General features: G+C 49.8%; 9 protein-coding genes across 9 annotated transcripts; 6 read left to right on the forward strand and 3 right to left on the reverse strand.

Moving 5' to 3' along the window:
- Nucleotides 1–540: 540 nt before the first annotated feature.
- N7446_009222 (uncharacterized protein) lies at nucleotides 541–2,184 on the forward strand (the record flags this gene model as incomplete). Its single annotated transcript, XM_058517967.1, has 5 exons — nucleotides 541–660; nucleotides 711–972; nucleotides 1,025–1,216; nucleotides 1,294–1,685; nucleotides 1,762–2,184. 5 exons carry the CDS (start codon nucleotides 541–543, stop codon nucleotides 2,182–2,184), a joined length of 1,389 nt encoding a protein of 462 aa, XP_058368755.1.
- Nucleotides 2,185–2,796: 612 nt separating this feature from the next.
- N7446_009223 (Bax inhibitor-1 family protein) lies at nucleotides 2,797–3,737 on the forward strand (the record flags this gene model as incomplete). Its single annotated transcript, XM_058517968.1, has 3 exons — nucleotides 2,797–2,940; nucleotides 2,992–3,062; nucleotides 3,140–3,737. The coding sequence occupies 3 exons, from the start codon at nucleotides 2,797–2,799 to the stop codon at nucleotides 3,735–3,737; spliced, it is 813 nt and encodes a 270-aa protein (XP_058368756.1).
- Nucleotides 3,738–4,339: 602 nt separating this feature from the next.
- Nucleotides 4,340–6,070, reverse strand: N7446_009224 (uncharacterized protein; the record flags this gene model as incomplete). The annotated part of the gene is made up of 5 exons (XM_058517969.1): nucleotides 4,340–5,122; nucleotides 5,173–5,401; nucleotides 5,459–5,813; nucleotides 5,876–5,958; nucleotides 6,018–6,070. The coding sequence occupies 5 exons, from the start codon at nucleotides 6,068–6,070 to the stop codon at nucleotides 4,340–4,342; spliced, it is 1,503 nt and encodes a 500-aa protein (XP_058368757.1).
- Nucleotides 6,071–6,377: 307 nt separating this feature from the next.
- On the reverse strand, nucleotides 6,378–7,459 carry N7446_009225 (uncharacterized protein; the record flags this gene model as incomplete). The annotated part of the gene is made up of 3 exons (XM_058517970.1): nucleotides 6,378–7,037; nucleotides 7,098–7,339; nucleotides 7,408–7,459. The coding sequence occupies 3 exons, from the start codon at nucleotides 7,457–7,459 to the stop codon at nucleotides 6,378–6,380; spliced, it is 954 nt and encodes a 317-aa protein (XP_058368758.1).
- A 1,144-nt stretch (nucleotides 7,460–8,603) lies between these two features.
- Nucleotides 8,604–10,081, forward strand: N7446_009226 (DUF1479 domain-containing protein; the record flags this gene model as incomplete). The annotated part of the gene is made up of 2 exons (XM_058517971.1): nucleotides 8,604–8,864; nucleotides 8,915–10,081. 2 exons carry the CDS (start codon nucleotides 8,604–8,606, stop codon nucleotides 10,079–10,081), a joined length of 1,428 nt encoding a protein of 475 aa, XP_058368759.1.
- Nucleotides 10,082–11,001: 920 nt separating this feature from the next.
- Nucleotides 11,002–11,802, forward strand: N7446_009227 (uncharacterized protein; the record flags this gene model as incomplete). The annotated part of the gene is made up of 1 exon (XM_058517972.1): nucleotides 11,002–11,802. One exon carries the CDS (start codon nucleotides 11,002–11,004, stop codon nucleotides 11,800–11,802), a length of 801 nt encoding a protein of 266 aa, XP_058368760.1.
- Nucleotides 11,803–12,527: 725 nt separating this feature from the next.
- On the forward strand, nucleotides 12,528–15,509 carry N7446_009228 (uncharacterized protein; the record flags this gene model as incomplete). Its single annotated transcript, XM_058517973.1, has 3 exons — nucleotides 12,528–13,072; nucleotides 13,125–15,402; nucleotides 15,468–15,509. 3 exons carry the CDS (start codon nucleotides 12,528–12,530, stop codon nucleotides 15,507–15,509), a joined length of 2,865 nt encoding a protein of 954 aa, XP_058368761.1.
- A 478-nt stretch (nucleotides 15,510–15,987) lies between these two features.
- On the reverse strand, nucleotides 15,988–17,344 carry N7446_009229 (uncharacterized protein; the record flags this gene model as incomplete). The annotated part of the gene is made up of 3 exons (XM_058517974.1): nucleotides 15,988–16,416; nucleotides 16,473–16,797; nucleotides 16,848–17,344. The coding sequence occupies 3 exons, from the start codon at nucleotides 17,342–17,344 to the stop codon at nucleotides 15,988–15,990; spliced, it is 1,251 nt and encodes a 416-aa protein (XP_058368762.1).
- Nucleotides 17,345–20,602: 3,258 nt separating this feature from the next.
- Nucleotides 20,603–21,957, forward strand: N7446_009230 (uncharacterized protein; the record flags this gene model as incomplete). Its single annotated transcript, XM_058517975.1, has 4 exons — nucleotides 20,603–21,388; nucleotides 21,467–21,647; nucleotides 21,705–21,778; nucleotides 21,856–21,957. 4 exons carry the CDS (start codon nucleotides 20,603–20,605, stop codon nucleotides 21,955–21,957), a joined length of 1,143 nt encoding a protein of 380 aa, XP_058368763.1.
- Between the last annotated feature and the right edge of the window lie 511 nt (nucleotides 21,958–22,468).

The raw sequence follows: 22,468 nt of genomic DNA on the forward strand, positions 1-22,468 counted from the left end.
GTGTCCCTAAGATCTCCTAACCGTGCGCCATTTTCCTCCCGGAAAGCCACGGCACCGATCATTACCCCTGTCCTGCGGGGGGCGTTTCTGGGCGCATTCGGGAAGACATTTGGAGGCGCAGCGGTGAAGTTTAGTTAAGGTTGGAAATTGAACGACCATCTCAACATTCCCCATGGGGTTTCTTATGGAGAACACAACGGACAACCAGCCGCGTGCGCAAGATCTGCTCCACATGCGTCTCCACGCACTGATGACCTGTCGTCATGAAAAGCCCAATAGGTCTAGTGCGTGAGGGATGAGCGAATTCCCAAAACTTGATGGGGTCTGAGACAGAAATTAGCGTGGCGAGCGTGGACAATTACAGTTAGACGTGCACTCCACAAGTGGATCTTTGGACGACTGAGACGTCGAGCCGTCTTATCTCTGACGCCCCGTATACATGCGGATTCACGCCAGACTGTTAAAAGCCGTTCGATGTCCCACTCCGTTCGAGGGTAGAGTCAGTTTGTCTCTCGAGTTCACTCTATACTCTATATCACTATGACCGACATGAAGAAGGATGACCTTGAAGGTCTTGACCAGGATTTTCAGAATGTGCCTGTAATGGCCCATGATGATGTCTTTGGAGAAATTACAGAGGGTGGTCCCAACTATCGCAACGTATGTCTCTCCAGTGCTGCTTGAATTGGACTCGATTAACGCCCCGTCAGGTAGGATGGGCCGGAACAGTGGTTCTCATGATGAAGACTCAGATTGGTCTCGGTGTGCTGTCCATCCCTAGCGCTTTCGACACATTAGGCCTCGTCCCTGGCGTGATATGTCTGCTCGCGGTTGCTGTCATCACTACTTGGTCCGACTATATGGTTGGCGCTTTCAAACTGAAGCATCGTGAAGTCTATAGCATTGATGATGCTGGTGGCTTGATGTTCGGTCCGATCGGTCGTGAAATTTTTGGCTTTGTATTCTGTCTATGTACGTGTACACTTTCGAGCTGCAGGGAGAATCACCCCTAACCATCTGATAGATTGGATTTTTGTCGCCGGCTCCGGAATGCTCGGTCTTTCAATCGCTCTGAATTCAGTCTCGACTCATGCAACCTGTACTGCCGTCTTTGTCGCCATCTCAGCCATCACAGGAATTGGATTCGCCAGTATTCGCACACTCGGCCGTATCAGTTGGCTCGCTTGGATTGGCCTCATCGCCATCATAACAGCAAGTAAGGCATCCCTGAAGCCAGAAAGTGAACAAAAAAGAGAAAGAAAAAGAAACCAAAGCTAACCACTGCACTACTAGTTATGATCGTCACCATCGCCGTCGGCGTCCAGGACCGTCCGGCTTCCGCCCCTCAAGAAGGGCACTGGCAATCCGACTACAAAATCATCGCCAACCCAACATTCGCCGAAGCTGTCTCCGCCATTTCTTCAATGATTTTCGCCTATGCTGGCACACCCGCCTTTTTCTCTGTCGTATCCGAGATGCGTGAGCCCCGCTACTATACCCGCTCTATGATCATTTGCCAGAGCACCGTGACAGCCATCTACATCACCATCGGCATTGTGGTGTACTACTACTGCGGCTCATACGTCGCCTCGCCAGCTCTTGGTTCGGCAGGCTCAACCGTGAAGAAGGTCAGCTATGGGTTTGCCATTCCCGGTCTATTGGTTTCGACGATGCTTTTCGTCCATGTAAGTTTGCCATCCAACTTCCGCATATACATCCAAGAAGGAGACAAGAGACAGGATCTGAACTAATGCACACCAGCTCCCCGGAAAATACATCTTCGTCCGCGCCCTCCGCGGCTCAAAACACCTCACATCCAACAGCATCGTCCACTGGACCTCCTGGCTCGGCTGCGTAAGCGGCGTCGGATTAATCTCCTACATCATCGCCAGCGCCATCCCCGTCTTCGACAGTCTCGTTTCGCTGATTGGTGCTCTGCTCGGTACATTCATGTGCTTCCAGCCTATGGGTTGTATGTGGCTGTATGATAACTGGGCAAAGGGTAAGACGGAGAAATCGCCCAGGTGGACTGCTATGGCTTGTTGGAGTGTGTTTGTTATTGCCATTGGTTCGTTTATGATGGTTTCTGGTACTTATGGCTCTGTTGTTAGCATTATCGATAGCTATAATGCTTCGGGGGGATCGAGTGCTTGGTCTTGTGCCGACAATTCGAATTCTACTTAGGTTGAGTTCGGGGGTTTGTTTTTGTTGGATATATACCTATCGGTTATTTTTAGACTTTGGTCAATTGAATCATTAGATTATGAGTTGGTATTCCGTATTTGTGTTTTGATGTTTCGATCCGTAGGGGTTTGAAGTAGGGGTTCTCTGACAGGCTCAATGGGCTTGTACTGGTTGTGGTGTTACTGATGTTGAATAGTCAATGAAGGCTATTTCTAAGAACTAGACTCATCCGTGATCTGAGATTACTACTGGCTGAAGAGGAGTATGTCTTTCATATTCAAAGTCTGGGTTTGAGGTCATGTCCATAGACTGGGAAAGCTTCGGTCAGTATACGCAATGGATTTTGCATTCGATTCCTGTTACCGATAATCGAAAAGTTGGCTAAGGCTTTGCCACCGATATCTTATCTTCTTGTTTACTATAGTTCTTCAAACATTTCGTTCTTTAGCCTCACAAGCAAAGTTGACACCTCAGGCCTCGAACCCCGGACATATGCTTATCACACGTGATCTGTCACGTCACATGCGCTGCGCCTCCAGGCCTCAGTCTCACCTGTTTCTTTTCTCCAGTGCTTCATCCACTGAGCACCCACGACAATCAGATATCGACAACATGGCTGCAAACGCCAGATACGAGCCCGCTCCCCAGCGGGACTCCTTCGAAGACAACGCCTTCTCCCAAGCCCCTCCCTCATACCAGGCTACAGCAGACCCGGAGCCTCGAAGCGAAGACGATAACCTCCCGGATGACTTCAAGGTAAGCGACGATCCAAGTGAAGCAGACAACAAAAACTAACAACTCCCACAGTTCGGGGGCATGGTAGCCGAAGGCACGATTGACATCCGGATGCAATTTGTCCGCAAAGTCTACTCGATCCTGTAAGTATAAAGATGCAGACCCGTGCATCGAGCAGCTCCAATATAGATATTCAATACTAACACTGGAACCCACCTAGAACCGCGCAGCTCCTCCTCACAACAATCGTGAGCTCGATCTCTTTTTTCAATGATAGCTACCGCACCTGGATCCAGGGTCACCCCTGGCTGATGATAATCTCCGTCTTCGGTGCCTTGGGCTTCATGCTAGCAACCTTCTGGAAACGAAAGTCATACCCGGCAAACCTACTCTTCCTCTCTGGCTTCACCATTCTAGAGGCATACTCGATCAGCGTGGCGACATCCTACTACGAGGCCAATATCGTGATGCAAGCGCTCGTCCTGACGCTTGGTATCTTCGTCGCCTTGACTCTGTTCGCATGCCAGACCAAATATGATTTCACGGACTGGATGCCGTACCTGTTCGGTGCGCTCTGGTTTATGATTTTGTTTGGGTTTGTGGCTATGTTCATTCCCTTTGGTAGTACTGTTGAGATTATCTATGGTTCTCTAGGTGCGCTTATCTTCTCTGGGTATATCCTAGTTGATACGCAGCTTGTTATGCGCCATTATCATGTCGAGGAGGAGATTGCGGCTTCTATCTCGCTATATTTGGATGTGCTGAATTTGTTCATGTCTATTTTGCGCATCCTGAATGGTGCTAATAACAACAACTGATCGTGGCTTCGGCTTTGGTTTTGTGGATATATCGATTTGGCTGTTCATTTGCTTTTGACGAATCCTGAGATAGGGGCAAGCAATTGCTGAGCCTTGAAGTTATAATGGTTCCCGGATCTGGTCGCTTGGACGTGCGGGTTCTTGTTCTTCATCTTGATTTGGCTTGGATTGCGCTACAGTAAATTTTCTCTTCGCTCAGAATCTGATATCTATGATCTTTTTGTCATCGGAACCGCCCTTTTTAATATGATTTCCATCTACGGTTCAATTCTTAAGCCGCACAAATATCTGTAAGAGGTAAACGAAGAACAGTCAAGGAAATTACTGTAGTATGAAAAGCAACCAAGAATATATATACAACACTCCAAACTCCCAACATGGACAAACAGAATCGAACTGAAAATAGACTGTGCAAGAAACTCCGGGGAAACCAGCCAAAAAAACTCTAGTCACGCGCAGATAGCAAAGATGCAACGATCTAACCTGGTGTGGGAAAGACAAACCAAGGAATGGGATTTACCCAATGTATATCTTATACCCAGAGGTGATAACCACACTCGGAGCAGAAAAGAAGTAGCCAGTCATGTAGTAAAAAGAGCCTATCAATGCGAGGCTATGAAGAAAGTGTTCGTAATCAGACAGACGACCATGACAAGGAAGCCATAAGCAGCCAATGCCAGGCTAAGCGGTCGAAGGAGTGCCTTGCGCCAGTGCTTCTTGCTACGGAGCAAGAGGCCACTCTCAGTTAATGAGCGGGAGAGAGAACCCTCGCCTTCATCGTCGTCGTTCTCTGAGAGGTCATCTTCCGCCTCATCATCCTCCTTCATCAGACCGCGGTGAGTAGGCGAGTCTGGCGAGGAGATTTTGTAGTAGAACAAGCCGGGCAGAATGAAACTGATACTCGTGCTGCCGGTGCTACCGACGTAAGCCAGCACGGCTTCGAGGGAGGACACAGTCATAGCGACAATGTAACTGAGGATTAGGATGGTGGTCGTGATAATTGAGAAGCGGAGATCGCTCATGGGTTCGGGAGTTCGGTTCCCACGCGGGCCTAGCAGCGGATGGCGGTGCGGGGAGCCCTCTGTGCCGCTGGTCTGGGATCTTGGACGCCATTTCAGTACCGCATCGACTGAGGCCCGGCATGGGTGGCACTGGAGTGGGTAAGAGAAGACCACTAGCATGACAATTGCGGCGCGGCCGATTGTTGCCGGCACGCCGGGCGGGTACATGCCAACGATGTTGCCGCCGACGCTGTTGCCGAAGGACAGGTAACCGGTGATGGCGACGAGGATGTAGGTTCCAGCTGCGCTGCCGATACTAGCGAGGACAACGGCTGTTGTGCGGAAATGGCTGTTGTTGTCGATTTCGTTGAGGATAGAGAACATCTATCAGAATCGTTAGATATGTCGGGCTTCTTGTGGTAGTGAGAACATACATTTTGATGACATGTGAATGCAAACACGATAACTGGTAGACTGCTGAGAGTTGGGACTGCGCCTGCCCAGTGGCCGACGCGGATTGGGCCCCGGTCTTCCTTTGTATCTCCCAGGACGAAATGATACACCACCAAGGTGACCAAGTAGGCCATGGATATCAAGGCCGCAATACTAGTGTACTTCAACGAGTCTAATCGGCGTAGATAGGAAAGGGGAATCACGATCAACCTGTAGTCAAATGGTCAGTACTTCACCCTATGTCAAGACATGTCCAAGGCAACGAACATAAAAGCAGTAACCCAAAAGTGACGGTCCACCAAGAAATCGTATGCAGGCTCAGCGCCAACGAAGCCCTGTACCACACCAGGCATGAGGTCTCCGATGATAATCAGATAACTCACGCCGACACCGAAGCATTTGATCGCAATAGCACCATCAAACACCACAGCCGCATTAGGGTATGTTAATTGCGATAAGGCGAAGAAAGAGGCGCTTCCGCGGTCGAGATATTGAGCGCATTGTGATTGTAGATAGAGGCCGAATCCTGCGGCACAGCCAGACCAAAGGATCACGCAGACTCCGAGGACAATTCCCATGTGGGAGATGGCCAGTGGCATAGCAAGCACGCCGGCGCCGACAACTAGAAGAAACCATATTAGAATCGAGAGTTCCCCATGTCCCAGGATATCTTAGCGCCCTTACTCGTATTCACCAGGTTGATGACGCTACTGGCCCAACTCGCCTCGCCTGCGACATCTCCAGCTCGTTTCGTGCGGCCTGAACGCCTGTAGCAAATCACAATTAGCCATTTCCTTGCGATGGAACACATCAGTCGTAGACTTACCTGCGTAGTCCAGATCCCGCGGACGGGCCTACCCCGATAGCAGCCTCCTCCATGATTGAAGATCAGATATGAGCGGAAACGCAGTTGTCGAATTCGTATGGCGCGCAACACATAACAGCGGCCACTGCCAGCGGAGCCGAGATCAAGAAGAATAGAGAGCTCTTGAAACGTGAGAAGAGAAGGAAAAGGCCAGTTGGGGCCTTATCGCGGATAGCACATGACCGGGGCCGACCCTTCTCCACGCAAATCTCGACACTCCGCTACACTTGACACCCTACGTCTGTACGTGTATTCGGTTGTAACGTCATGGTTGTCGTGATTGCGTGTTTGCCAATGGCTACATAAATGGCGTGATATCATCTACAACTTGGACAATCCCCAACCCTTCTGTGACAAAAGTCGATAACTCTCCGCCTCCACATGATGATGATCCGACGCCGTATTTCCAGGCCGGTTGCCAGGACCAGGATCATTAAATTGATTCACAGCCCGCACAGTCTTCGACACCTCTAAGATGGTACCACCCTCGACCTGATATTGCGGCCCACGACCAGACCGATCCCCAATAACCTCGCCCACCACTTCCTGCTGAACGAGCGCCAGCATAACAGTCGCCACTTCCTCAGGCGTCACCCACGCGTCGAGGCTGTCATCAACCATCTTGATCTTCTCCGGATGATCGGTCCACAGCGGGGTCTTGATAACACCCGGAGCCACCGCTGTCACCCTGATCCCCAGCTTCTTGTCAAGATCAGCCAGCGCTCGGACCAGGCCGTTAATAGCATGTTTTGTGGCGCAGTAAATTGGTGCTGCAAGGTTTGCGTTCTGGCCGGCGATACTGGAGATGTGAAAGATGTGTTTCGGGCGGCCGCTAGTTCTGTTCTTGAGGAAATGGGCGATGGCTAGTTGTGTCGTGCGGATTGGGTGCGTGATATTGATATCTACCAGCGCATACCGACCACCAGCGATCGAGTCCTTGCTCGGTTCAGCGCCGGGTGGGCGCCAGAAGTTGCTCCAGTGCTGTATAGTTCGTAGTTAGACTTGTGCCGCTCTGTAGCTGTTGCTCTGTTGCTCTCTTACCGGCTCGTAGACTCCAGCGCCCGGGCAAACAATATCGATCTCGCCAAACTCTTTCTCTGCAACTTCGAACATCCGCTCGAGCTGCACCCAGTCTACCACGTTGGTCTGCTGGAAGACCACTCGGGCAGGCCCAGAGGAGTGCTTATCAGCCAGCACTTGCGCTTCAGGGCGCAAGGCTAGGTCTGCAATTAGGACATTGCATCCATTTTCCACCAACAATTTCGCAAAGCTGAGGTTGATTCCTGACCGGAAAGTAAGCACACCGTCTACTGTATGACGTTCAGTCTCGGAGTGGAGTATAGAGACATACCGGAGCCAGCTCCAGTTACAATGGCAGATCTTCCTTTGACCGAGAGAGCCATATTCAAGGTATTAACGATTAAACGTCTCAAGTTACAGTAGTCCGCGACACTCCGGGGGCTCTGCACACCTTTATACAGGCAGTGGAACTTGCTCGGGGTCCTTTGCAGCGCGTACCGTCTCCAATTTACCCCCGCGGGGCATTTAACCGTTGGAAGGTGGACCGAGGCCGGCGTGATGGCCGAGATTTCTAATGTATAGTCCAATGATACTCTGGCGGGTAGTTGGAAGTTTGCCTTTTAACCTGAGGTCATCTGATAAGTTGGCCCCTCTTTCCCACATATACTTGCATTGTCTTTTATGTGGGCGCTGTTCACAACTGGTCTGTATGCCGAGTCCAGTTCCAGATCAGCAAGTGGGACGCTGGAGCGCGAGAGGTTCTCGCTTCCTCTGCCTTTCTTGGAGACTGTGGAACTTGCTGACTTGTCATGCAAATCGGCGTGGCCAATATTGCCAGATTGGGTTATTCAGGCGAATGCTATGGATTTGTGATAGGAATGCGAGCAGTCCTACTAATTTATATGCAACTCCAGTTCTTTGCGTCATGATGGAAATTAGAAACCATACTAAGGTAGGAAGCTCCGTACATGTAGTAACATTACTGTACACGCTTTAGTGGGACCTAGTAATAGTACTACTTCCAGCTGGAATCCTCTTGCTTTAGAGCTGGAGGATAAACAAAGAAACAAGAAAAAACTTAGGGTAACACTTAACCTTATAGATCGAATGAAATGTAAAACAATATATATTCATTCGCATTCAGCGTGGACTTGGACTGACCAAATCCTTCCTAGGCTCTGTACTCCGCATTCTTATACATCACTGCAGTAGATCTCCCATCCCGCAAACCTGAGCCGACTTGCCGGCTTACCGAGTAATCCTTATCCGAATGAACCGAATTCTTCAAGGATTCTGTGGCATTCTTAACTTGCCTCTGGGGTCAATGGTGAAAGTGGTTATGGACTGATGTCATGTAGTCGGGTAGATCTCCTAATACGGTAAGTTAGTGGCACATCACCCTCTTCCCGACTGCGGCACGAATACTGAATGAAGTAATCTCCCGCCACTAATGCATGGAGGCAGTTCCCCATGAAACATATAAATCACAATAAGTTCCCCGCAAAATTCAAAATAACAACTTCAATCATGTCGATGTCAAAACTTCTTTCAAAGTCTGCCGTCCGTGCAGCCTCCACCGCGGCCCAGACCACCAAAGCCGCCGGTGATATCTCATCAGTCTTCCCTAGTCTGAGAGCCGACTACAAGCCCGAACCTCTTCCTCCTCGCTTCGCAGAGCTGAAGGAGAAGTTCTTTAATAAGAATAAGGATGCCCTGACAAGGAGTTGGGAGCGTCTGCTTCCTAGCCTGGACACAGAAGTACAAAAGATCAAAGCACAGGGCAGCGATGTATGTAGACATCCCTAAAGTTATGTCAGGAAAAGTCTAACATGAAACAGATTATTCCCTCTGTCAACTACTCCGATGTTGTGTCTGGCCAGGTATCTGAAGCCACATTAAAAGAGATCCGCCACCGAGGCAGCGTGGTTGTCCGCAATGTGGTCCCTCAGGACCAAGCCCTAGACTACAAGCAGCGGATCCGCGACTATGTGGCCGCCAACAAGGAACGCGTCAAAGCCTTCCCAGCCGACTCTCCAGCCGTCTATGAACTATACTGGACCCCGTCGCAGGCCGAAGCCCGCGCCCACCCCAACATGCTGAACACCCAGCGCTTCATGCAACAACTGTGGCACTCCTCCGACCCCGACAGCAAAATCTCGACGACAAACCCCCTCAGCTACGCAGACCGTCTCCGAATCCGCGACCCAGGCGACTCAAAATTCACCCTGGGCCCTCACATCGACGGCGGTTCCCTCGAACGCTGGGAAGACCCTGAATACAGCCGAGTCTACACCAAGATTCTAGAAGGCAACTGGGAGCAATATGACGCATGGGATGCCCGCCACCGCCTAAATGCCCAGATGGACTTGTATAACGGCGCAGGCGCCTGCTCAATGCTGCGCTTCTTCCAGGCCTGGTTGTCCATGTCTTACACCAAGCCCGGCGAGGGCTCGCTGCATGTCTGCCCCATGATCAACCACAGCACTGCTTACACGATCTTGCGTCCATTTTTCGAACCCAACACCTCTAAGCCTCTTCTTGATGCCACCTTCCCCGGCTCTGTGCCCGGGGCCGCCCAGGAGTACAACCCTGTTACGCACCCTCACCTCGATCTCGAGGAGACTATGGTCTCAGTGCCGCAGGTCCAGCCTGGTGACTTTGTTGCTTGGCATTGCGATGCTCTGCACTCCGTTGACAAGGAACACCGCGGTACTAAGGACTCAAGTGTCATGTACATACCCGCTACTCCGCTATGCGATATGAACATCCAGTACCTGCTCAAGCAGCGCCAGGCTGCGGAGAGCCTTTCTCCTCCCTGGGATTTCCCTGGTGCTGGTGGTCCTGGTGAGGCTGGCTTCAAGGGTGCCGTTGACTGGTCCTCGCTTAGCCCCGAGGGCCAGCGTGCCATGGGTATGGGCAACACCCCTTGGGAGATCACCGATGCTATGAGCGAGGGTGAGAAGGAAGCCATCCGGTCGGCCAACAAGGCTTGCTTTGGCGTGTAAGATCAATTTGTGACTGTCATTGCTGGTGTTATTTTTGATTTTTTTGATCCCACAAAACTGTACATATATCTGCATCTTAGGGGAAATGGGTGGTTAGTTTTTTTTTCTCTCAAGTTCTCAACTGCTTTGCATAAACATAAATTTGTGTACCGATACCAATGTAAATCGATCTAAGATCTCAGACCCGGAAAAGACCAACATGCTCCATTATGATTGGTACGTCGAATGGAGCTACGTTTCCCAAAAATGAGGTGCTCCAGGTTGCTTTCTATCGAGGTCTCCAGGTCCAGCCTCATCTGATCTCACATGTAAATTCAATTGCTACTCTATAATCCCAACAAAATGGTAGGCCCATACATCGCCACCCAGGCATACATATTAAAGAAAAAAAGAAGTAGGGAAAAAAAAACGCCACTAACAATAGAGAAGTTCAGCTGGGAACCTAGCCCCATCAAAACAAATAGTCGCCCCGCATAGCACAGCCCGCGTGATCCGAACAGCTCACAAACAGAGAGTAATTCATCCTAGCAAGTAACTAAGGCTCAGATAGGCGAGAGACAGCACAGCCGCAGTGGATTTCACTCAATCTAGGTTCGACGGAGGGGTCGATAGCGAGCAAATAAGCAAGAACCTAGTGTCTAGCTGAGAGGTTAGCTTCTCCGTGCTCTGATTATTGGCTATTTGCTGTCGCCGAGGTCGCCATCCTGGTGGGATGATGTTGTGATTGAGGGGTTTAGAAGACGAGGGGGGATGTTTTATTCTATTTTGTTCTGTTTCGGGGTTTAGAGCTGAGGCTGGTGTATCCGGGGGAATTAGTATAAATATGTGCTTGTCTCTTCCTGTGGCTTGTATCTCTACACAGTCTTCTATCTTTTCTTCTCCTGCCAATTTACTCACATCTTCCTGTGCTCATCTACATCATGTCTTACAACAACGACTCCGATAGCTATGGTAGCCGCAACCAGAGCTCCGGCTATGGCGACAACGACAGCTATGGCAGCGGAAACAAGTCTGGTTCCGGCCGCAACAATGATAGCTATGGAAGCAGCAATGACAACAGCTACGGCGGCGGAAGCAACAACAGCTCCTACGGTAGCAACGATGACAGCTACGGAAGTGGCAACAAGTCTAGCTCCGGCCGTGACAACGATAGTTATGGAAGCAGCAACAACGACAGCTATGGTAGCAAGAAGGACTCGTCTAGCTACGGAGGCAACAACGATAGCTATGGCAGCGGAAACAATGACAGTTATGGAAACAAATCTAGCTCCGGTCGTGATAACGACAGCTATGGCAGCAACAAGAACTCATCCAGCTACGGAGACAACAACGACAGCTACGGCAGCGGAAACAAGTCCAGCTCCGGTCGTGACAACGACAACAGCTATGGCAGCGGAAACTCTAGCCGTGACAACGATAGCTATGGCAGTGGCAACAAGTCTAGCTCCGGTCGCAACAATGATAGCTACGGCAGCAGCAATGACAACAGCTATGGCAGTGGTAACACCAACACCTTTGGCAGCAACGACGACAGTTACGGAAGCAAGTCCAGCTCTGGCCGTAACCAAGACAGCTACGGTAGCAACAAGAGCAGCAATGACACCTACGGTGACTCCAGCTACGGCAGTGGAAACAACTCCAGCTCTGGCCGTAACAACGACACCTATGGCAGCAGCAACGACAACAGTTACGGAAGCAGCCGTCGTGATGACAACTATTAGACAAAGACAAGGTATGTCGTTCATATTTATGCCTCACAATAGCGGATATCACCATAGCGGTTATGCTTACAATCGTGTCGCTTCAGATTCATCGGCAAGAGTGGTAGCTTTAACAACATTAGCACGGGTATTGGATGTCTTGTGCATGTTTCGGAACCCAATATGTTGTCATTTGGGTTCAAGGATTATTGAACTTGGTTGAGATATGAAATAGTTCTGCATAACATGCTTTTTTTGCCACTTAACTCTTAACGTTTGCCCTAAGACGAACAGTGTAGAAAGACGAAGCTTTCATCGTGGTATTCCAGAGTAGAGAGGCATTACCAGCTGTTGTATGCTATAATACGACACCAAGAGATTTCTTCATATCCACTAGGGCTCATGCCACGAGGGGTGTGACAGGCCGAGAGAGGTAAATAGGAAGCTGGCAGTATGAAGAAGCACGGAGAACCCGAGGGTCTAAGACGATACAGTAATGGAAATCCGACCAGAAAGTTAGCAATCGAACCCTGAGAAAACCAGCGAAGACATTCAATCAGGAATTGCATCTTCTTGATCATATTTTTCGCTCCATTTTCGATCAAAAGAGTTATTGGCGTAGAGCTGCGTAGAAGTAGATAGATTGGGGGAGCGATCACCGCCCGGACGCCAAGTTTGTAACAACACAGCCTAAGCCATCCACTTCCCCCATTCGCTCAATGCTTCAATAAGAGCGATTCGACAAAATGCGGCTTCAGGCGGCGCTCTTCTTCGCCGCGTGCCTATCGCCCGCGGCAGCCATCTACAACGATGAGGTTAATCACATCGACTTCCATCACGCTCTGCCCGGTTCCCCCTCCCCCGACTCGACCTTCTTCCTCAAGCCATCTTCGACTTCCAATGCCTCCCTTCTATACACAATCTCCGACAAGCTACTAGTGGGTGCCATCAATCCCCGCGACGGAGCTCTGTTGTGGCGCCAGAACCTCTCGCGGTCGGCGGACTCGCCTGCGCGCGGGGGTCTTCTGCGTGGACTGGACGGCAACGACGCCGTAGTTGGCGCAGCGGGTAACTATATCTCGTCGTGGAGTGCTCAGGATGGAAAGTTGGCCTGGGAAAACCGGTTCTCTGAGGGAGTGGTGGCGGATCTCGAGCTGTTGGAGCTTGAGGATGCTACCGCGACTCTCGGAGTACGTGATACGATTGCGGTGGTTGGCAGCGAAGTCTCCGGTATCGTGAGACGCTTGGATGGTAATTCTGGAAGCACGAAGTGGGAATATAAGGAGGACAGGTTGGTTTTCTGCTTGACTGCTGTTGTTCAAGCTAACGAATTGCTCCTTTAGTGGTGACGTTCCATTCCAAGTGTCGTCTTCCCCGACAGAGATCTTCTATATTTCGCTTCAATCGGCTATGCTGAAGGGCTACAAGATCAAGGTTACCGTGTTGGACCCAGTGACTGGAAAGCAGGTTCGACAGCAGGTTCTTAGCTCTGAAAGCGACGTGGCTACCCCGGAGTCCGTTCTGTTCGTCGGCGCGAACATTGCCTCTCCTATCATCGTCTGGACCGACAAGTCACAAAAGTCCTTGAAGGTCAATGTCATTGGTACCAAGGAAATCAACTCGGTCGCCATTGACAACACTTCCGGCTCGGAAATCCGAAAGATCACGGTCCACGCTGCACACAAACTCAACGCTCTTCCCCACTTCTTGGTGCACTATGCAACTGATGCTGGAGACTGGGCCGAGGTGTACCATGTGGACATGAAGTCGTCCAAGGTGACCAAGGCTTACCAGCTGCCTTACCTGCCTGGACAGTCGGTGTTCGCGACGAGTGTTATTGACGCTAATGTCTACTTCACTCGTATTACAGACTCCGAAGCTATTGTTGTGTCTTCCGCCTCTCATGGCATTCTTGGTCGCTGGAATCTGCCGAAGTCCTCTTCTGACGCTGCTCTGCACGCTGTCTCCGATCTGGTTACCAGAGAAAAGTCTGTGGCCGTTCGGTCGGCCGTTTTCCGCGAGAATGGTGATTGGCAGCTTATCCGAAATGGTCAGATCGAATGGACCCGCAACGAAGGTCTCATCGATGCTGTTGCAGCCACCTGGGCGGAAATTGATACCCAGGAGGGTCTGGCTCATGAGCTGGAGGTCGAAGGCCATGAGACGATTTACGGAGCGTACGTTCACCGCGTGAAGCGTCACGTCCGTGACTTGCAGTACCTGCATGACTGGCTCAAGCACATCCCTGGGCGTATTTTGGGCAGCATCCTGAGCGATGAGGTGACCAATCTGGACAGCTTTGGTCTTGCCACGCCTGTTATTGTTGCCACAAAGAACGGCCGCGTGTACGCTTTGGATACTGGTAACCATGGCGCTGTTTTGTGGAGTATCCAGGCCGTAGAAACATCCCAATGGGATGTTAAGGCTATTTTGACTTCGCCAGGCACAGCCACCATCTACCCTAACGATGGAAGCTCTGTGACCCTGAATGTCTCGACAGGTGATATTATCTCACGCACTGCATCATCTGACAGCAAGCTTCGCTCGATTGCTGTCTTCGGTTCCCAGGAAACGTCATCGTTGACCACCGTCGGCGTCCGTGAAGATGGCTCCCCAGTCACTGCATTCGACGAGGTCAACGGGTTCTTGGTGACCACCAGTGCCGACGGCCGAGTCCTCGGCTGGATTGCAAAGGACAACAAGTCGCCTGTCTGGGAGTTCGTTCCTCCATCGGGACAAAAGGTTATTTATGCCACTGCTCGCCCTGCCCATGACCCTGTGGCATCCATCGGCAAGGTGCTTGGAGACCGTTCGGTTTTGTACAAATACCTCAACACCAACCTGGCCCTGGTCACCGCGGTGAACGAGAAGACCAACACCGCCAGTTTCTACCTGTTGGACGGAGTCTCAGGCAAGGTCCTGCACGCGACTACTCAATCAGGCGTGGATACCACACAGCCCATCGCATCCGCAATGTCTGAGAACTGGTTCGCCTACTCATTCTGGGGCGATGTCGGCTCCAACGAGTCCTCCGCCAAGGGATACCAGCTCGTCATCTCAGAGCTCTACGAATCGCCCTTCCCCAACGACCGCGGCCCTCTCGACTCCGCCAGCAACTACTCCAGTCTCCACAGCAGCATCGAAAGCCCCCCGCTACCCCACGTCATCTCCCAGGCCTTCATGATCCCCGAGCCCATCTCCTACATGACGGTCACTCAAACTCGCCAGGGCATCACCACCCGCCAGCTTCTCTGCACCCTTCCCTCCTCCAACTCCATCGTTGGAATCCCCCGTCCCGTCCTCGACCCCCGCCGCCCTGTAGACCGGGACGCTACCGCTGCTGAGGCCGAAGAAGGTCTCTTCCGCTATTCTCCCTACTTGGACTTTGACGGCAAATGGTACCTCTCGCACGCCCGCGATGTTGCCGGCATCAAGGAAGTGCTTTCTCGCCCTACCCTTTTAGAGAGTACGAGTCTTATCTTCGCCTATGGTGGCGATATCTATGGTACTCGCGCCACACCCAGCCAGGCATTTGATGTCCTCGGCAAGAGCTTCTCCAAGTTGCAGCTCGTTCTTACTGTGGTGGCACTCGGTGTTGGTGTCGCCATTTTGGCTCCGATGGTACGTTTTTATAATCCCTCTCTGGCTATCCTAGATTCATTTGCTGACCCTTTTGTCCAATCTAGACTCGGAGAAAGCAGGTCAATGCTTTATGGAAGGCTACATAGGTTGTCTCGGTTCATATAACCGTTTGCTATTTCGTGCTGTAGACTAATGTACACCTTCGTTGCGAAATGTCCTTCATGTAGCATCTTCCTCCTATTCCGTAGGTTAGCGAAGTCACCATCTTGAATGCTGGATCTCCAAGCCAAGGATTTCTTTCCATGGGCATGTGAATAGCTTTGCAATGGAGTTCATCAAGGACTCACATTTGCAAACTCGAACATGAACATCTCGAGAGCCATGTTGAAGCTTTCTATTTGTCTATACTATGATGTATCTAGAATTACAATGGTTTTAATTGTTTGCTTTTAATTTCAAAAGCCTCCGTACATACCTAAATCACATAAATACTGCCAAGTATATATCTAACTTTTGTTTAAGCACGCCGAGCAACAATGAAATCTACCAGAACGAGACAAGACGCAAAAACCATGAACCTTGTTTTTTGTACAGAGAAAAAGGAATATATGAACAGCAGGATCATCAACGAGGCGGCTGATCCCCAAAGGGAGACTGAATATCCCGCCCGGATCCCGAAGATTTAGCACTAGCAGCCGATGTATACACCATGCCATTTTTCATGTCCAGACTATCAGTGGGACTGAGCGCACGGGGATGGTTCTCGGAAGTGATATCATAACCATGGCCCATTTTATCATGGTTCGCAAGGCGCGACTCGGTCCAGCTCTCCATCTCAACGGTGCGCATGATCTCAAACCGATCGCTGTCGTAGCCAGGCTGGCGGTGATCGTCAGCGACGAGACGAGAGTTGCGAGAGCGGCCGGTTGAGGACCACAATTTGTGAGAGCGGGATCGTTGGTTGTAAGAAGAGCCGATGTTACGGGTCGATTGTAGGAGGCGGGGGAGGAAGGCTGCAATGAGTGGGCGGAGGGCTGGTGCCGAGGAGCAGATCTGGCGTTGTTCGTTAGTGGAATGTTTAAAGGAGGTTTAAATGTTTGGCTCTTTACCAGTCCCAGACTAATCTCCACCGCTGCGGCTATCAGTACCGGCCATCCAAGCCAGGTTGCGTCGTAGCCGACTACCATACTCTTCCAAACGTACACAGTGCGGACAGAGCCCGCTACGTTGACCACGACACCGAGGCCGAAGATGGAGATAACGGCGAGACGCTGGCGGGCTGGGAGCTTTAAGCTCCAGATCAGTGGCATGGGTAGAGTTGTGACTAGGAAATCGGTGAAGATGTTGATCACACTGGCGGAGAAAACAATGGCACCGTCGTTCATGCAGTGGTATGGTTCCGTAGGGCTAACTTGCCAATATGCGCGAATAGGACTATATGAGACATTAGCAAGGTCATGGCAATGTGGGGACAATATACTTACTTGCACTGGAAAATGCTGATAATGGTGAACAGACCCCCAGAAAGTCCAACAAAAACCATTGCCCCAATGAAGGCCCATTGGTACACTACGAAATTGCCTTTCCCAAGGAGTCGCCGGCAGAACCACAGCAGGGAGATCTTGGTGATAATGGAGGCCATGGAGAACATGATTTGGAAGCAAAGATTCAACTTCTGTACGATGGGTAGTTGCAAAGGCGAGATGTCCCAGATATGACGGTTCATGCCATAGTGTTCTGTGGCAATTGATGTGACAACAACCATCGCAATAGAAAAGACCAATCCAGCGACGATAAGAATGTCGTCAATACCGGCGCTGTATGTGATCCAAAACCGAGTATATAGACGGAGCATGACCACAATAAAGGCGAGGGACATGCACGCAATGTTCACGATGACTACTCCATGCCCGCGAGTTGGAGGGTCAATATAATTCGGTGTTGGCCATTCGGCCACGACGGCAGCTGGCGGGAGCTTCATGATGTTTCTGGATTGATGGGTATACGGTATATGCGCGAGGAGATATAAAGACCGGAGGATGTACACGAGTGAGGGGGATTATAGTATGCAGGCAATGGCCACAGCCATGACTCAATAAAGAAACAAAGGTAGTCGTGAATATAGGAAGAATGAGTGCTAGCTTATACAGCCATCGTAAATCGTCAAAAAAGGAGGGAAATAAATGATCGCACTCTGCCAGGGACCTGGGGCAGATATAATATGTGCAGGGATGACAGGCCGAGACCTTGGATTCATAAATCTATGAAAAAACAACCCCATATGATCGATATTGAGGCAGGAGCAAGTCGCGAATAGACTTTCGGCGCCATCTAATCCTGGACAATAATAGAGCGAATTACACTCCGCATAGACACGGTGCCCGGAATTCCAGAGACAATGAACCTTGGACGCTACAGTCTCATTCCACACAATCGTTCCACGCGAGATCGAAAAGAGTAGCAAGACCGAGGGCTAGTGCGGGTGGGAGGCGACGGACGGATGGCGATAGGCAGATCCAGAGCCCCATAGTTCCCCTCTGGATCCACTGCGACTCTGGATCTGTGGTTTGTAGTCCATGTGAAGCGTCTGAGAGGCGTATGAGATTCACTGGTGTACTTCACGGACAGTAGACTGCCAAATCAGTGTTGAACATTTGTGTGTTGTGAAACTTAAAAAGAAGCGAGCCTCGTATATACTATAACCCCTGCAGGAACGGAGAGTTACATGCCGCAATGCAGCCGAGGCTTACCACGCCACCAAGTCAGGGTTTGATTGTTCCAAATAATCTATCTCAACAATACTCTGTAAGGTCCTCATTCCTCGAATCTAAGCGAAAACCTCATGTACGATGCGGGGGTTGGGAGGCTTCGTAACCACAGTTCTCCCGTTCTCCACCGATATTTGCCGCAATACTCTCTGCCCACGGCACTGTACAAACTGCCCGGCTGAAATTGCCCCCACTGAAGATGCAAGATGCATTTAATATAACATAATATAAACCCTTGCCACAGACCCCTGCCACATGCAAAACATCGCGTGCCTACGAAACAGAAGCGCATTTGAATCCCGTTCCCCACGCTCAGAAACAAACCCGAGGATTTTCCGCCCACCCATTTCCCTTTCCTCCCAAAATCCATGGACTTTTTTCTTTCTGTGGCCCACTTCGGGCACGGTACTTGCTTCACACAGCTAAGCCTTACACTATTATCAAATCCCCACCCTCTTTGCCCTTGTGTCCCACTATCTACGCTGTCCCGAAAACCCTCGACTGTTTCAAACCTTCACATAACACACTGCTCGGAGATATACTAGTAGAAAAATCCTCCAATCCCCTGGTCTCAGCTTCCTGAACAAGAATGGATATTCCCCCTAGACCAGACCAGCCTCCTGCATGAGAGTTTCGTCAAGGTTGATCATCCTCATCTGACCCAGTGTGCCGGTCAAGTGTTAACCAATGGGACCCGACCGAGGCGGCTTTTAATTGACTTGTTGGTGGCTTGAATTTCGACATGTTGGACCCAAAGGGATGGAATGATCGGCGCCTACTCACAAATCTGTGCCATAGACCATTGACTTTGATCTTGCACACGAAATACCCGGGAAATTGAATAGATCTACCAGCTATAGGTTAGGTACGTAGATCCGGACCCTGCCCAAAATTGAGACAAAATCACGAAGCAGGAGCATGAAACTGGCCATGTCGCAGTAAGGGGATTCATACCGGTCGGACGGAATTAGCTCTGGGATTGTTGTCGATCGGGATCTTCAATAGCGCCCGGAGAAGATACCTAAGTAAGCTTTAATGTCTATTGTTTTCCCCGGTACTGCGTAGTCTGGCCCAACTCACCTTATAAATACTCTAAATTGGCAACCTGATCTATCTCATGCAAAGCTTAGCACGTCTGTTAATGTTAATGATTAGATGTATCTAGAACAATGGAAATCCGAAAATGATTAGTAAAGTGCTCAAATTTAAGACCATTGATCCCGTGACCTTGACACATCCGTGGTAATTTAGGAAGCTTTTTGAGCACAACCATAACCTTAATGTGACCCAAAACATTTGCCTGCGGGAATTATTTTACTTGACAGTCAACTACAGACACCGAAAGACTCTAAAGCTGGATCCTTGCATCCGTAGGGTTGATTCGAGGCACTGAGCCAAAGAAAGTTTACAGATGCACCGAGATCTCGCTCTCTGTCTTTGATGTCCGTTTTCTGTCAAGCCATCCTCAAATTTAAGACATGCAAAAGTGTAGTTGGCTTAAGAGAACTTAGTTTACTTTGTATACAAGCTTGACACTGGATAACGGATCCTGAATCCCATCACATAAAGTTCTCAATATTTATGGAATCGCAAAACACATCGCTAGAGAGGATACTTGCACCAGAGATTAGACTAGCGCTTATTGGCCTAATTCTTCAGTCGCGTCTATTTTCTGGCCGTGAGGAGATAGCCAAATTACACATTCTCCATGCAAAAATGGCCTCTAAAGACATATCTCAGTCGGCACCTATCAAGCATGGTAGCATATAAATAAAAGAGTCCAGTTCTCACCAATTGGTTGCATTTATCACCTCAATGGACTCCAGTCTAGACCAAGGGCTCGTTGTAATTTAAATCGTGCCCACACTCCCCTTAGTTCTCGCCATACCTTTAGATAGAATTATTCGTCCCCCCAGGCTCAATATCCCAGAGATACTTGAATCCTGCTGTGTGGTCTAGTACCCTGGTTGAAAGATCAAAGAGGCATGGGGATATTGAGCGACATGTTTCAATAGATCTGAGAGCACTTCAGTGTTCTCAAGAACGATTGCGGTAAGGGACTTCATAGGAAGCTTCCTCTGATCAAAGCTCGATAATACGTTTAGTAGTTCTTGCTGAACGTCTTTCAACACGTCGAGAATGAGGTTGACTGCGAGATGAGAATGGTTTTCCTTTCAGCAGCTTTTCTGGCCAATGTAGATATTCTTGTGAGGAGTATGGGGAAAGAAGAGCAAATAAAACAGGCAATATTGGCAGTCGGCTTGCACACATAAAGCTAACTCGGTTCAATGATGTATGTCGGAATCTTCGATTGATATCTATGTACGGAGTATGTAGAGGCACCGTAGGGGACCGTGGTGCAGAGAAACACCTCACTAGTCCTAAAAAGGCAAGAATATCCGGCGCAGCCAATGCTCCAACTCACACCTTTGCTCACCACCCCTTTTCTTCTTTTCCGAACACCGCTCAGCATGAGTGACCATAACCCTCCGATGGAGAACCTTCTCAACCTAGACGAAATTGAAGATGTCGCCACTAGAAACGTGAGCAAAAAGGCGTGGGCTTATTATTATTCCGCATCCGACGACAAGATCAGCAAGCGCCTCAACTCAGAGGCCTTCCGCTCTATTCAACTGAGACCAAGGACATTCATAGATTGCACAGAATGTAATCTGAACACTGAGCTGTTAAGCAACAAGGTGTCTATTCCAATTTATATATCCCCGGCAGCCATGGCCCGCCTAGGGCATCCCGCAGGCGAAGCTGGTATCGCAGAGGCTTGTCGCAGCTTTGGGGCGATGCAAATTATCTCGAACAATGCTTCTATGAGCCCGGAGCAGATTGTTGCAAATGCGGCTCCGGATCAAGTATTTGGGTGGCAGCTGTATGTGCAAGATGACCGAAGCAAGAGTGAACGGATGCTAGCTCGAATCAATAAGCTGAGTGCAATCAAGTTTGTTGCGCTGACACTTGATTCTCCGGTTACCGGGAAAAGGGAAGACGACGAGCGCAGTGGCAATATCCTCAATACTATGGTGGAATCAAGCTCGACGGAAGCTGTGTACCAAGTAGTTGATGGAAATGATTCTTCTCCGCCCACTAAGCCAACGGAAGATCAAACCTTTACGGGCCTAGATCCTACTCTCACGTGGAAAGAGACTTTGTCATGGCTGGAGAGGCACACCGCATTACCAGTCGTTCTCAAGGGAGTTCAAACCCACGAAGATGCTTATATTGCCTCATCATATGCGCCCCAAGTAAAAGGAATCATTCTTTCAAACCACGGCGGTCGATAACTTGATACAGCCCCTCCCGCTGTGCACACCCTGCTTGAGATTCGAAAGTACTGCCCCGAAGTATTTGGCAAGCTTGATGTCTGGGTTGATGGCGGTATCAAGCGGGGGACTGATGTTGTTAAAGCGATTTGCCTAGGCGCAAGAGGAGTTGGCATTGGAAGAGCTGCACTTTGGGGATTAGGAGCTGGAGGCGTGGAAGGTGTAAAGAGAACGCTACAGAGTATGGAACGTTTAGATGTTTTCGAGGAATTTCGAGTTTGCTAATATCCGGGTTTAGTTCTCACGGATGAGACCAAGACATGCATGCGACTTCTTGGCGTACAGAATGTCAATGTGCTTGGAAGGCAACATGTAAGCCCACATCTCACCTTGGAACTAGTACCTAGGTCTTCTTTAAAAAAAGGGCTATAACTAACGAATCTCCTTAGATCAATACTCGGTTGGTGGAACAACAAATTTACAATGGGCCATCTGGTCTCGAGGCCTGTAAGAACAAGCTCCGGTCAAAGCTTTCGACATCACGGTTATAGAAATAGATATGGACAGAAAACCGCAAAAAGGAACTCGAATTCAGATAGGTCAATTTAGTATAGTATAAGTTCTTTCACCACGTTTGCGACGTACCTAAGAAAGAGAAGACGGAGAATCCATACACTATGTTGTCCCTGGGCGAGCGTTGCGATTCACACCGCCATATTTGTGCTTACTTAGATAAATCATTCTTCTCTCTTGTTAAAACCCAGTTCATCCAACTGAAGTGATCCTTACGATTGTGTTCGAGATCTTGAAGCCATCCGAAGTATATCTGACTAGACCATGTCAAGCGATCCATCACTCTGCCCACCTACATAATTAGATACTACACTTTAGCCAATATTTCTATAGCCTTAGAGAGTAAGACAGTCTCTATAACAAGGACAAGAGATCTCGGGTAACCGGCACAGTGCCGATGCATCCCAAGTAAAGGTGAAGACGTGATTGGACTTTTGTTAAAGTAGTGGGGTCGGAGTAGACAACCATGGAACGAATGCGGGGATCCAA

The sequence above is a fragment of the Penicillium canescens genome, assembly GCF_028828765.1.
Source record: "Penicillium canescens strain IBT 15451 chromosome Unknown utg000006l_segment0_segment0, whole genome shotgun sequence".
Classification (NCBI taxonomy): Eukaryota; Fungi; Ascomycota; class Eurotiomycetes; order Eurotiales; family Aspergillaceae; genus Penicillium; species Penicillium canescens.